The 13,926-nt window shown below is 48.2% G+C and overlaps 1 protein-coding gene across 5 annotated transcripts in view; it reads right to left on the bottom strand.

The window, feature by feature from the left end:
• Positions 1 to 5,673: 5,673 nt before the first annotated feature.
• LOC106654520 (paired box protein Pax-6-like) overlaps positions 5,674 to 13,926 on the bottom strand; it is a 31,129-nt gene continuing 22,876 nt past the window's right edge. For 4 of the 5 annotated variants that reach the window (XM_014374469.2, XM_014374462.2, XM_014374454.2 and 1 more), the window contains exons 7-8: positions 6,196 to 6,458; positions 5,675 to 6,108 (exon numbers count right to left, since the gene is read on the bottom strand). In XM_014374469.2, the coding sequence (XP_014229955.1) occupies positions 5,721 to 6,108; positions 6,196 to 6,458 (651 nt within the window). In that variant the 3' untranslated portion in view covers positions 5,675 to 5,720. Of the gene's footprint in view, positions 6,109 to 6,195; positions 6,459 to 13,926 lie in introns of all 5 variants that reach the window. The other variant, XM_023462775.1, reaches the window with a different exon arrangement.

Genomic DNA, 13,926 nt, shown 5'->3' on the forward strand with positions numbered 1-13,926 from the left:
GTAGTCGAGAGTTCTTTGTATGCGCGCACATAGCAGCAGTACAGCAGCAGACATTGTGTTTTCCCAAGGAGGCGATATACGTTTTGCTGTTGGCGGCGGCAGCGGCGGGGGCTTTTTTGCTTCTGCCATTTTTATCGATATTTTTCTTAGGCTGCTTGCTTGCTGGCTTGCTTGCTTGCTTGTGCTTCTCTCTGTGCGGCAACGAAAAAATACCTCGCTCCCGAGTCCCGTTTGTTATATACGAGCAGAGAGAGAGATAATATCGCTGCGACCTCGGCTGCTGCGGTACATCGTATGCATTATAAAATATTTTCTTCTTCCCTCTTTTACACTAATCCATTCGATTCTTCTTTTTTATTTCGCAACAATACCGCGTGTCCGCAATTCTTATACATCGTGGAAAGCTTTCGACTTACTTCGGATGCGAGAGAAGCGTGAGGAGGAATGAATCGATAAGTAAAATCTAATTGTTATTACATTGAATCGTGCATTCCGGCGTGAAACGGCTTTGCGGAATATATTTTACAAAATTAATTTTACATATTCGTTCGGAGCTTTCACGTACTCTTATTTCATATATTATATAATTGTATATATCATGTATGTATAAATTCGTCCAATATTAAACTCGTGTGTGATGTATCTCTCGATTTTTGTGACCATCGTGATGCCACATTCAAGTTTCAACGATCGGCATAAAGCACCACTGCATTGAAAAAACGTGCGTGCTTTTCGACTGGCAGCTCATTTGCTCCTCTCTCTCTCTCTTTACTCACTTACGTCGGAGCTGTTGTGTAGAGGAGTGCTGCTGCTGGCGCTCGCGACTGCACTACTGTGAGAGCTGCCAATGCCGAGCGACGCGAGCAGCTGCTGGGGCCTGCTGATCGAGGTCTGCGATGACATCGAGCTGCTGCCGCCGCCGTTGCCACCGAGGGTGGATGATGCCGTCAGCGAGGACGGCGACGAGGTCGACGGTGTCGTCGGGGGCGGGCTCTCCTGGCCGACGAGCAGACTCGTAGCCGGGAACCCGAAGAGCTGTGATCACTGAAGCCGCGGCCAGTAGTTCGACGTTATGTCCGACGTGTGCGCCGGGTGCGACGGGATCTGCACCGGCACCGAGACGCCAGCCGATATCACTCCTGAAACAATCACCATAGGAGGGAGGACGCCTTAGTTTTTGCGTTTTATATACCACCGCATGCCATTGTTTTTCGCCAGTGTGTTTACAAAATGAGACATGCGTTATTCTAGGGGTGCAGCGTAGTAGCAGCAGCAACTGCAACTGTGCCGCACACGCTTTATATGCGGGGATTGAAAAATCTTTTTTTTTTTGCGTCGGAGAAAATAGATGTGAACGCGCGGCCACAAAACTACAGCCGTATATAGCACATGCACGTACACACATTCAAACACACACACATGTATTATTTTTTGTTTGCGCCGCGAGCAGCCAACCGTAAGGAGAGAATAGCGTCGCGCGCGCGCGCGGCAGCAGCCAACATTCGTAACACGCGCGCGCGCCGTTCGCACTCGCGTCTGTGTAGTGAAAAAAAGCTCCGGCAAAAACCGAGCTTTTTCCGCTTTTTTTCACCAAGAACCCTCCAGCACAGCGTAGCGCATGCAAGACTCCACTGCTATACCGCCTCGTTTTCTTTTTTATACTTTATACATACACACGCGAATGCAAAAATAAAAAGGAAAAAAATAGGACAAAAAAAAGAAGAGGAGGAGGGAAACAAAGTACGACGGAAAAACTCTGCGAGTGAGAGACTCTAGCGTAGCGGAGCTCGGGGAGGAAAAAAAGGTAAAAGAAACGAAATGGCAAAACGCGTAGACATTAAAATATTATGCGCGGCGTTTTCTTGTCGTTACATTTGTACATCACGATGACGTGTACGTGCGAGACAACGTCTGGAATTGTCGAAACTATATACTGAACAACCCGACCACGAATTTGTGGGTCTAGATCCGTTACTATTAAGAATAAATTTTTCTAATATGAGGATTAGTTTCTAGCACCTCGTTTTACTTTCATTTTTCTCGACATTTTTTGACTCGAAACTTTCGTCTCTTTGGCGTAGGGTGTAAAATATAGATTGACGCAGCAAACTCCGGGAGCTCAGCGGACAGTCGAGTGGTATAGCTCGAGCTCAAAGTCCAAACAGTCGGAGACAGGAACACGAGCCTAGCAGCTAGGAACACGAAACGCAATCGAGCGAGAAAATGAGATATTCGCAGCAGCAGCAGCAGTCGGAGGGCGAGTCGGAGAAAACCGCCGAATATCGCCCTCTTGTCTATCTCACGTGAAGGCCTAGCGCGCGTGGTCCTCTCTACCTACCAGTCTTGTGCCTCGCCTTCGCAATTCGAAAGTGCGAGAAGAATAAAAAAAAAAGAAGAAGAGAGTGAGAGAAAGAGATAGAGAGCGAAAAGAAGAGAGAGAAAGAGAGAGCCGCACGCGAGATTTGTTTTAAAATCCTTTTACAATTCGAGCCTGTGCACCCACCCTCTCCGGGGCCGCCTATGTAGATTACGTGCGAAGAGACTCCACGGTAATCCTGCCTCTCGCAGTCTCCCTTTTTTTTCACTCTTCTTTTTGCCGCATGCGCGCGTAGCTCTGGCACTCGCTCACTTTCTTTCGTCTTTTTTTCCAAGCCACGCACGTAGCCCTGAGTCTGATTCTCTCTTTCTCTCTCCCTGTGCGCGCGCGACGAACGAATGAACGAATGTGTGTGTGTGTGTGCGTTAGTCTAAATCCGAAAGTGGAAAATACCCTTTTAAGGCAGACCGTTTATTTTCGGCCCCGGCGAAAGAATCCACGGGCGCAGCAGCACGCTTATCTATACCCTGTACACACGCGAGCTCGAAGCTGCATCCATATACACCCTCGCGCGTCTTTTCGGGATTGAATTACTGAATGCCCCGAGAGTGTACGAGGTCGAGTACCATGCGGCAGCGGCGACGGTGGGCGCAGAAAAAAAAAGAAAAAGAAAAATGTATCGGCTTAAGTGTATATGGATTATGGTTTTCGATACAATTCTATGCATGCGGCTCTCGAAACACGAACGCATTTTTTACGTTCTTCCGACGCAGATGTGTGTATGTGCGTGCGTGTGTACATCGATTTTGTTCATTTTAATACGTAATCGCTAAATTTCAATTTACCCGTACAATTTTTCTCTCTCTCCATATTTATAAGAACGGATGGATTTCGCTCGTCAAAGATCGTAACGCGAAACGAGTATAATTATTTTTCTACAAATAATTAACGTGAAATGTAGGAAAAAAATTGTCGCGTTTGCTTGTGAATGTTTATGCACAGTTTATATGATTTTGCTCACGAGCGACGTCGAACTTTGTGCTCTCGATTTATGTGTTTCTCGCGCGTCATCACAGTTAGGCCGTACACAATGAACGCTAAATTCGTGTCTGCTTGCCACAACCAAACAATAATGCTCAGGATAGACAAGCAGATAGGAGTCAGTAGTAGTAGTTGTGGCATTGAGAAGCGGGCATACAGGATGAAGAAGGGTAAGAAGGAAAAACGAGCACTTGGCCGTAACAGAGAACTCTTTAAAAACAAACTCCGCAAGAGCGGCACCACGAGTTGTTTGTCCTCACATTTATACGAAAACAATATCGTTGAGAGGCAATCGAAAAAAAAAGAACAGAAAAAAGCTCACGGCAGTAGTTTTCATTCGCTTTTCATTCACGTATTTATTCGCTGCTGCGCACAATACTGCCACCACCGCCACCGACGACGGCGCCTTATTGTTGCTTTTCATTTCTTCTTTTCTCTCCTCGTCCTCTCGTAATATACACGCACGTATCGAGAGGCAGCTCGAGCTCGTGTCATTCGTTCTTTCTCCGCTTCTTTCTTTCTTTCTTTCTTTCGTTCCATTCGTTCGCGAGCTTGCGAGTCGTCAATGCGCGTCGCAAGTACCTTCGCACTCGCGCGTCATTGTACTTTTCATCATGCGCGCTGTGTATATTCAGTTAGTCAACGCGGCGGCGCGCGCGCTCGTGATGTTTTAGGGCTTTTATTCATCAGTCGTATGCTGCTGCTTCCATCTCTCAGTGTTCTTGTTTGCCTTGTTTCATACAAATCCATTTATGCGCGCAGCATTTCTCGTTCTCTCGCTCTCCTTTCTTTCGGCGCGTATAACCGGCAAGTTCATAATGACCCACCTGTTTTTCAATGTGCACAAGTATTACGCCGTCAACTGAGCTTTCGCACGAGCAGGAAGTGCAAAACAGTTTGCCAGCGGAGCTAGGCTGCGCAACGAGGATATAGGTATATGATGTATAAGATGAAAAGCAAAGTGAGAGCACGCGCGCGCGCCGTTTTTGAAGGCATAAGGCTAAAAGGGAGCACAAGAAAAGGCAAGAGAGCAAAATGCAGTTACGAAAGGTAGAGAGGAGCGAGATGCGACATTGATAATTTGAATTTTGCCGTAGTGCACTGCTGCTGGTGCGCTGCTGCTCGTGCCGAATGCATTTTGTAGGTGTTTTGCGACGTATATAGATATATAGTCAGACGCGCGAGCGGCATAATTATTATACAGCCTGTTACTCGACGCAGGCAAGATTGCTTTTACGCGAATGAAAAGCCAAGAGAGAGAAAGAGGGAGGGAAGCGGCTGCTGCTGCTGCTCTTTCCTTTTCTGACTATACATACTACTCCGCACTGTCGATTCATAGCGCAAAATTTAAATCGCGCATGTGTATGTATGTATAATGTTCATGCAGCTGTGTGTTCAAAGCGAAGAGGGTACACTACCATATACCCTACGCGGTGCTCGCTCGTTCATTTCACCGAAACCAGTGCGGGCTTTTTTTCCTGATCGACCAAGCCATTGTTTACGACGAGCCGCGGTGCTCTCTCTCTCTCTCTCTCTCTCTCTCTCTCTCTCTCTCTCTCTCTCTCTCTCTGGCTTTTGCTTTTCCATTACTGCATAGCCGCGCACTGCAGCCATGCTCGCTCGCTCTCTCGATCCTACTGCATGATGAGTTCTGATAAAAGAACTCCGCGCTTCGGCCCCGGCTTTATATGCGATACATAATAGACGTATAGCTATGTATATATGGATCGCGCACGCGAAACGAGAGCACAGAGTCGTGGAGAGAGAGAAAGAGAGGCAGAGCCATCCGAGGTTGTTTTTCCACTCCCTCGAACGAAGAGAGAGAAAGAGCTTTCCAACTCGAAACTATTACATAATGACGCACAATAATGTTATTGTACTAATGACGATTGAATTGCGCAAGCAGCAGTGCGAGCCGAGCCAAGCCAAGCCAAGCCAAGCCGTGCCCAGTGTCGGTGCGGCGGAAAAATACAGAGGCATTTTCGCAGCTCGTTGTTTTTTTTCAATTGTCAAATGAGAGAAGCACGCCGGAGCTCTGATTAATCGGAAATAATTACCCGACGCGCGGGCAATTTTTTTTAATCGATAAATTTTTCTCTTTTTTGTGTTGTTGTTTCACATGCAAATCATTCGCATCGTTAGAAATGAATGAGCGAGGCTGCTTTTAATAAGGCTGTTCACTGGGGTGTTGATAAACAATGCACACAAGTACACGCGGGGAAATGAATCTTAACTTACAATTTATTATATCATTCATACATGTAAAATTTACGTTAATGTACATTTTTATTTACAAATTTCTTTCTTTGTTTTTTCAAATTTTTATTTACAAATTTCTTCATCCTTGCTCTTGTTTTTTTGTTTAATATGCCATGTATTCTTGTGTATGGTGTTGCTGATAGTATTGTTGTGTATGGTGTTGCTGATAGTACCACTCGTAATAGTGCTTATCGTTAAAGAAAAACTCACCGGTGGCGGTCGAGGTGGTGGGCTGATACGAGCTTGCAGAGCCAGGCCCCGAGGCGCTCTGGGCGCCCGGAGTCGTGGGTGTGCCCGGCGCGTGAGCCCCGCTCGAGCTGATGCCACGGTGGGTCTGGGAGTGCGCCGCCGCGGCCACTGACTGGTGGGCCGCGTGCGAGTACGCCGATTGGGTCAGCGAGTGGAGCGGCTCGTGAAACACGTACGGATAGTCGGCCCGCTGCTGCAGACAGCTGCCGCCCATCGAGCTGCCCAGGCTGCTCGACATCGGACTGTAATCAGAGATGGAAAGAAAAAAAAATTAGATTTTTCGAAATGAAGGATAGATGAGATATATCGAGCCGCTGAGATTACGTTACCTGTAAGTGTCGGGCATCGTTGCAATGGGCTGCGGAATCGACGAGTACATGGTGTTGAATCCAGCGTTGAGCGGCAATCTCGGCGTGGCCGGACTCGCGGCGGGTGGCGCACTGCTGGCGCTACCCACTCCGCTGGCCCCGCCGTTGCCCGCGCTTCCCGCGCCGCTGTTGCCGCCGCCGACTACCTGATCGACGGCGTTGCGTCTCTGGGTGCGGAGCTTCTCCTCGCGTCTCCACTTGGCTCGTCGATTACTGAACCACACCTGTGCGACAAAAAAGGAAGGAACAAAAAAAAATTGTTAGAAAAGTGCGTCCACGCGTAGCTTGAAGTGTATTCTTAATCAAACACTCTCGACTCATTTACTTTCACTCGTGCTCTACATTACGCACTTGTACGCTATGCACTGCGCCGCGTTGTTTACCCCGAGAGTTCGCTCGCGCTACTTTGGTTTATAATCTCTAAGTTTTATTTAATCAGCCCAGCTGACAACGGTCGAGAGTTTCGAATTCATCGAGTCTATGTTCTATGTACATTTGCCGACGAGACAGGCCGACTGTCACTACCGCCGGAGTTGGTATGAATTTAATCTATTTGCTGGCCGTGCGCGGACTATATAGGCACTTGCTCTCTCTCTGGTCCGGCCAATTTGTTCGTCAGGGCTCTGTCTCTCTTTCTCTCTTTCAGCGCTCGACGGTCCGTACTTCCGGTGGCTGTGCAGAGCAGCTAGCGTCGGCTCGGGAGGTGAGCTTTGACTCGTAGCTGGCACAAGCCTCGCTCTGCGCTCTTTTGCTCTCTTGCTGCTCGGTACCTATACCTATCACGCGCGCCTAGCAGCAGCAGCAGCAGCAGCAGCAGCAGCTCTAAATACCTTCTCTTTTTCACCGAACACACGCTCGCACGAGCTCGGAATCTGTTAATTGCGATTGAGCAGTTGTCAGACGGGATATTAAATTACTCTCTCTCTGTTGTCAACCCTCCAAGTCTCTCTTTCTCTCTTTTTCCGCTCTCGACAGTGTTGCCTTCGTTCGATATATCTTTCGCGAGCTGACAATTTTTTCCTACAATATTTTTATGTCTCGCTGGACGTCATACCGAATTGACCGTACTTTTTTCATCTGCAACTTTTGCTCGTACGCGCTTATAAATATACGTTCACAGAAGCAGAGTAAGGCGGCTAACAAAACGAGCAAAAAATATAATAGCACGCACCGTGCAGCAGCTATCACAAGGGTGGTTAACGGTGCCAGATAAAAGTAGTGCACGTTCAAATCATCGAGTTTCGTTGCGTTTGGCGGCGCTGTTGGACAGCAGCACCATGCGCGCTTTAAATCTAGGGGTAGGGGGGATACAAAATTTGCGACAAAGCGATAAAGCTTTGCTGGCAAACAGCTGCTGCTGCTGCTGTTGCTGGCTGCGCGCCTCGCTGCTGCTGCAGTGGCGGCTGTGCGCGCGGCCGTATAATCGAATTGACATAGGCGCAAACGTTTGGCCAAGCTCGTATCTCTCTCGTTCTCTTTCTCTCGCTGGCTGGCTGGCTGCGCGATTGTTTTCAGTTTTGGCGTTGCTCGCGGTTTCCAGTATCGCGCTTTATACGCGTATACCCGTAAGCGCGCCTATACAGATATATTTACCTGCAGTATGTGTGCATATATAGGACGCGTTAGCTAGAATCCTATCGATCGCTAACGAGTTATAGGGTGTACCGGCGATCGACGCGCGTACCTACATGCAAGCTAGTCGTTCATTTGGATTGTTTCGCAAATCTAATTCGACACGCTAAAAGTCTGATTAAGACGTTCGCGTGTGTAGACGAGTGTAGCGAGCTTTTTCGACGAGGCGCTAAATTTCGATCGGTCGGTCGAATTTTGTGCGATGTTTGTGGCGAAAAATATCGAGAGGGCGGCGCGGGCGGGCCATTTGTCTCGGCTGAGTCTTGCTGCTCTCGTGCGCCTGCACGCCTAGGTAGCCAAGAGAACCATAGCTACTCTACCACCACTACCGACGGACGTATATAATACCATTTATCTCTTAAAGCCGCGCGGCGGCACTCGTTTAGCCATGGCGTATGCGCCGCGCGACGTCTCCAGCAGTACCAGCGATACTTTATTAACCTCGGGCTCGATCCATAAATCGATCTCTGCAACGTATCTTTATTGGCTCTTTTTTGCGCTATAATGCTGCTGATGCTGGTTCTAGCTGCTGCCCGAATTCGCTTACGCGCCATTAAATGCGCAAAGAAGGTGCGCCGCGTGCCTCGACACGCGCACCCACACACAGACGCACGTACATTTACCGTTGTGCTCCGCTGCTAAATCACCCCAACAGCGGCACACGGGTCGAACGTCGACGTTCAATCAGCCACACGCAGATTCTCGAAATCACGCGGGTAGACAGTAGCCGTCTGAGTACTCGTGATTAGTTCCGCGAAAATCGTATACGTATTATATATAGTCGTTTAACGAGATTCGCGCGCTGTCATAGAGAGCTGAGCTGTCGATACAGCGTCAATAGACTGGTTGTCCAAGAGAAACCACACATAATATAATATATAATTCATATTTCCAAAAATCATTACGAATAAATAAGTTGGCTTAATTATTGGGGCAGACCTCATCGCGTCGATCGTGACAATGAAGTGATGATGAGATGTCGCATTATGAATTCTACTTCCCGTCGTCTCGCTCGTCCCCTCCCCTCATACTCATTTTTGCAGTCTAGCCGTAGTATGAGTTCCATTGAATTTGGCGCGCGGGCTCGGAAGATACTCATCAATCAATATAGGTAAGCCATCACAGCCTTGTCAAAACATCGTTACAAAATCTCTCTCGTTCGCTCATCGGCAACATCGGTTTTACTCTCTTTTATAGAAAAAAAATTGACGTTCAAGGAAGTATCAAAAAATAAGGAAAAAAAAAGAGCTCGCATCGGTCCACTATATCGACGCAAAAAATTAGCATACGCAAGAGCCGCAGACACGCTAGTGTGCAATCGCGACGACGACGACGACTTTTTGCGGCTAGCTCTTCGAAGAATTCAAGGTGAAAATGACCTCGCGAGTATTACCTGACACGGCAAAAGCCTCGAGACGATGGAGCGAAGATGCGACTTTTTAGCGCTCCCGCTATATACTATGTATACTAATTGAAAAATATCGTATTACACCGAGCGCGATCCAAATCGAACCTTTTGCTGCATGTATCGAATATAAATATATTATTGTGGAGTTTATAGCAAGAGAAACAACGACGGCAGCCTTCCTCAGCTTATACATAGTTGTAGATTGAAAACGATTTTTTTGTTCCACTTTCTTTTCTGTTTTATTTTTTAACGGTGCAAATCCTCCTTTCGGCATATGATATATAGTGCGTGGCCTAGCGATGGCCACTCCGTGCGGAATACAATATGCATTCGTCACGGTAGTGTGTGTGTGTGCACTGCTCGCGTTCTGGGTATACATAATAATAAACTAGCTGCGAGCGGACTGGTTGTTACGAGAGAGCAAGAGAGAGAGAAGCAGCCAGGCGGGGGAAAGTTTCGGCCATCGCGCTCGAGCGAACCCTCGAGAGATACGAAATGATAATAATCGCGTCGAAAAGGGAGCGCGCGGCGAACAGCTTGAACAGCAGCAGCAGCAGCAGCAGCGGTGGCGGTGGCATCAGCAGTGCTGCATATATATCGCGCTCGAGCCGGCTATATTATAATATACCTATATATACCTCAAGCCCATAGCCGTAGCGTGTCGACGTACGTATATATACTACTACTAGTACGAAGGGAGAGAAAGCTGCGAAAGCGCCCGAGCAACTGTGCAGAGCGAGAGAGAGAGAGGTCCACACGAAATTGTACATGGCTGGAAAGAGGGAAGCAGTGGAATGGCCAATCAGAGGCAAACCTCCCGCGGGGGACGCGCGCGCGAGCGAGTGCGGTGTGGCGGCGTTGCCATGGTTGCACCACGCTTATATAGCAAGCTCGCGCGCGCGCACGCGTCCAAACACTCCGACAACGACGAGGCACCTATACCGTATAACACTCCGACACACAGCCGAGTACGGAGCAGCAGTACCACGGATCTCTCTCTCTCTATATCTCTGAATATGTGTGTACCTCGAGCACGTATATAACACATTGAGATAGAGCGAGAGACGACTGACTACCTATATGTACACTCAATACAGAGAGAGAGCTGTTCCCTCTTAGGCTTTCCACCCGTTGTTGGATTCACCCGTATTTTTCGCCAAATCGCCCCCTTATTCTTTCCCTTTTTTAACACTCGCTCGAGCTCGGTGTTCGCTCGTGTTGTTATTACAAACTGCCGCTCTTGATTTCACTGCGTGAAACGAGTTCGGATCTTTCTCAATGTGTAAACGAATGTGAAGAAAAAGAATATTTCGATTCTCGGACTTTTTCAAAGTACTCTCTATTATCAATGTTAATAATGTAAAATCTCATTTAGATTTATCTTTATTACCAAAAAAATGTCCTTTGTTCATCATGCTAGTTTAGTAGTTTAAAAAATTAATGATTCTCTTGGACTGGAAGTAAAAATGGCTAGAGGTATTTAGTCAATTCATTATGGCATACACAGTTAAAAAAAAAAAATATAAAAAATCGTGAAAGCTTCGAAAATTCAAATGGTAAATATCTGTGGACACGGACCATGATATCCGAGATCCTATCGAGGACACCCACAAGGAGCAACTCGTCGCGCTTTCCATGCGTAAAGGTGTGCTATTGATATATCGGTGTACACATAGAGGTAAGGATGATATAGTCGGACTAGTCATGCATTCGAGAATTGACGAGACGCTTGCGCTCGCTCGCTCGCCCACGTAAACGCGCGTCGCGTCGATGAGAGGCAATACCTATACATCTTCTCGGTTTGTCGCCAAGTGTGCGTGGGTAAGTGTGTGTGTGTGTGTGCTTTTGGCACGCCTTTACACTCCAGCAAAGCATATACGAGCTTGTAAACAAACAGATACGATTAATGATCGTACGCGATACATGCGGATCGTGGTTTAAGAGAAGAATCAGCTATCATCGTGTCTGTATCGAGATAAGCTTTTTCGTATAATGCTGTTTACCGTCACGCATTTCGCAAGGATGAAAAGTTGGCTGCTAAGAAGAAAGTCGACGATACATAAGTTAGGCTGCGAGCTTACGCGGCCAGAAAAGAGGGGCGTCGGAAAACAAAGCGCGAACAGGAAAGATCGTGTCTGCTTCTCTCTCCCTCCCGCCCTCTTTCTCCCTCATTTTCTCTGGTGGCGCGAGGAGTAATTTAGTAAATATATTTATCCTCGCGAGGGAGAACAAAAGTATATACGCGCCGAGTAACAGCCGGTTGCACGATTATAATATTTTCTCTTTCTCCGCGCGTGGAGAGGAGCTTTCGGGCTTGCACGCACGCGAACGGCACGAAAGGTACGGAGCTTGTGCATATGCGCCTTCAGCAAGCAAAAGTATAAATATAATACAGAGTGTAGAGTCAAGACAGAGTCTCTAGTAGCAGCAGAAGCAGCAGCGGCAGCAGCGGTGGCGAGGCGGCTTCGTCGGTGGTGCCCACAGAGAGGTCTGCTTCTGCTAGCTGCCTAGCGTGCTGCTCTCTCTTTCACTGGGCTGCTGCTGCTGCCGCTGCCACCGCCACCGCTTATATATACCCTCCTCGTGCCTCCCCTAGCTCGAGCTCTTTCTCGCCGCGCTCACTCGCTCTCTCCCAGTTTCCTGCACTTAGCAAGATCAATACCAGCCAACGAGGCTTGAAAACATGCGTCAACATGCTCCTGTGCACGTAGTACACCACCCGGTATACTACGCCTCGCTCGACTCGTTCGCCTGCGCGCGCTATGAACGTGTATATATGTATACAGCTACTATATACGAGTGTGCGTGTTTGTACGCGCGCGGCGGTGGCCGACAGTCCGCGCTCTGACTGAACTTTCTTAACCCCCTACTACCCTCTCGGTCCAGCTTTCTCTCTCTTTCTCTCTCCCGCTCGACCATCTCTTCGCGTGTGCATTATAGTATGCGGTGCACACCAACGTGTGGAGCTTTCTATGTAGTATGAGTGTATTTGTGTGTGTGTGTACGACGGAGTCGCGCGCGAGAATCCGTCCTACACACACACAAACACGAGCGCACACCGTTAAATAGCTGCTGCCTCCTCTGCGCGACGTCCAAACAATGTCCGACAAGGCTACGTACATATTAGCTTTATGCTCCCTCGTCCACGTGTGCTGCTCCACGGCTGCTGCTGGTGCTGCTATTATATATATAGCATGCACATATAATACTCGCCTTGCCGCCACCACCGCCGTACCGCACAACCGCCGCATATACAGCGAGCGTATTAATTAAAATAATATGCCCGGCGCTCGAGCTTTGTTGGATGCGTGCCAGCCAACGAAAGCACAGTGTGTATACTATACTGCTACTTGCTGCCCCGACGATGACCCCGACCCCCCGAGGTCTACCTTATAACGCTCGCACTCTCCTTAGTCCTCCCCCCTTCCTCCCTGCCATCCCCTTCGACACACAGAACTGGAAATGTTGCTATTACGTATATGGCAAAACTATTTTCTCTTTTGACCATTACAATATTAGCTTTTCGCTCGTTTTCGACTCGAGCTTTTAGCAGTATGTACGTTTACTCCTCGGTCTGCGCCATTTTTCAAGGAGAATAATATAGAGCCGACGCCCGACGTGTAGCAGCAGCAGCAGCAGCATCCCTCCTATATGCTATAGGTGCACACACACATACACACACAGAGGGTATATATTTTTGCTCGACTCCTATATAGATATTTGTACGCGGCTGTGTTCGACTAGCCTTGTGGATGCTGCGCCAGTCTGTGTGTACGCGCGTGTGTATACGTGTACGTGTTTACAACGTGCTCGAGCTGCGAGTTTTGGCACAAGTTATGGACCCCCTTCGCGCATATGCATGAGCTTACACAAACCTCGCCGTAGTGGCAGTTTCAGCGAACGGTACGGCTCTCTTTTTGAATAACATGAGCCTCGGCTTCTGTTGCCGCTGTTGTTCCTGCCCTTGGTGGTAGTGCTGCTGCTGTTGCTACAAATGCAACGCGAACCCAAAGTTTTTCGCACGAAAATGACAATCGCTATCTATAACTGCGACTGGCGAGCGTGTTTTTCTTTGTGTGTGCGCGAAAGCCTGAATAGCCCGATGTAATATTTTTTTTTCTCAACTCCGCACCGATATGAGAATGCGATCCGACTGACTATACGCGCTCTTTGCTACTGGAAATGTTTGTTTACCGTGACGAAGTATCAGATAAATTTTTACGCTTACGTATAAAACATTTTTCCGTTAAATTATGTAAAAATGTTAATGGAAAATCAATTTGAAAAAAATCATATGTTGAAAATGGCAGTCATGCGACGATAGCCGAGCCATCTACATGGAGTATAAAGCTTACGGCGTGCGAGAGGTATACCTACGCGTAACGCATCGTAACGAGGCGCGCGCGCGACTTATAAAAAATTAATGACGCTTCAGGCAGGCAGGCAGGCGAGCTTGCACACGCGAAAGGATAAGACGCGCATCGCCGACTCAGGAGCAAACTTTTACACCGCAGCAGCAGCAGCAGCAGCTCCGCTCGAGCTTGCGCTCGCTTTTATAAGGTACACTCCTCTCTTTTTCGCGCTCTATCACGCGTCAAATCGCGCGCGAGCGAGCGCATGCGACGCGACTGCGCTGCTGAACGAGCATCATC

Source organism: Trichogramma pretiosum, unplaced genomic scaffold, assembly GCF_000599845.2.
Source record: "Trichogramma pretiosum strain Unisexual culture from Peru unplaced genomic scaffold, Tpre_2.0 scaffold1, whole genome shotgun sequence".
Classification (NCBI taxonomy): Eukaryota; Metazoa; Arthropoda; class Insecta; order Hymenoptera; family Trichogrammatidae; genus Trichogramma; species Trichogramma pretiosum.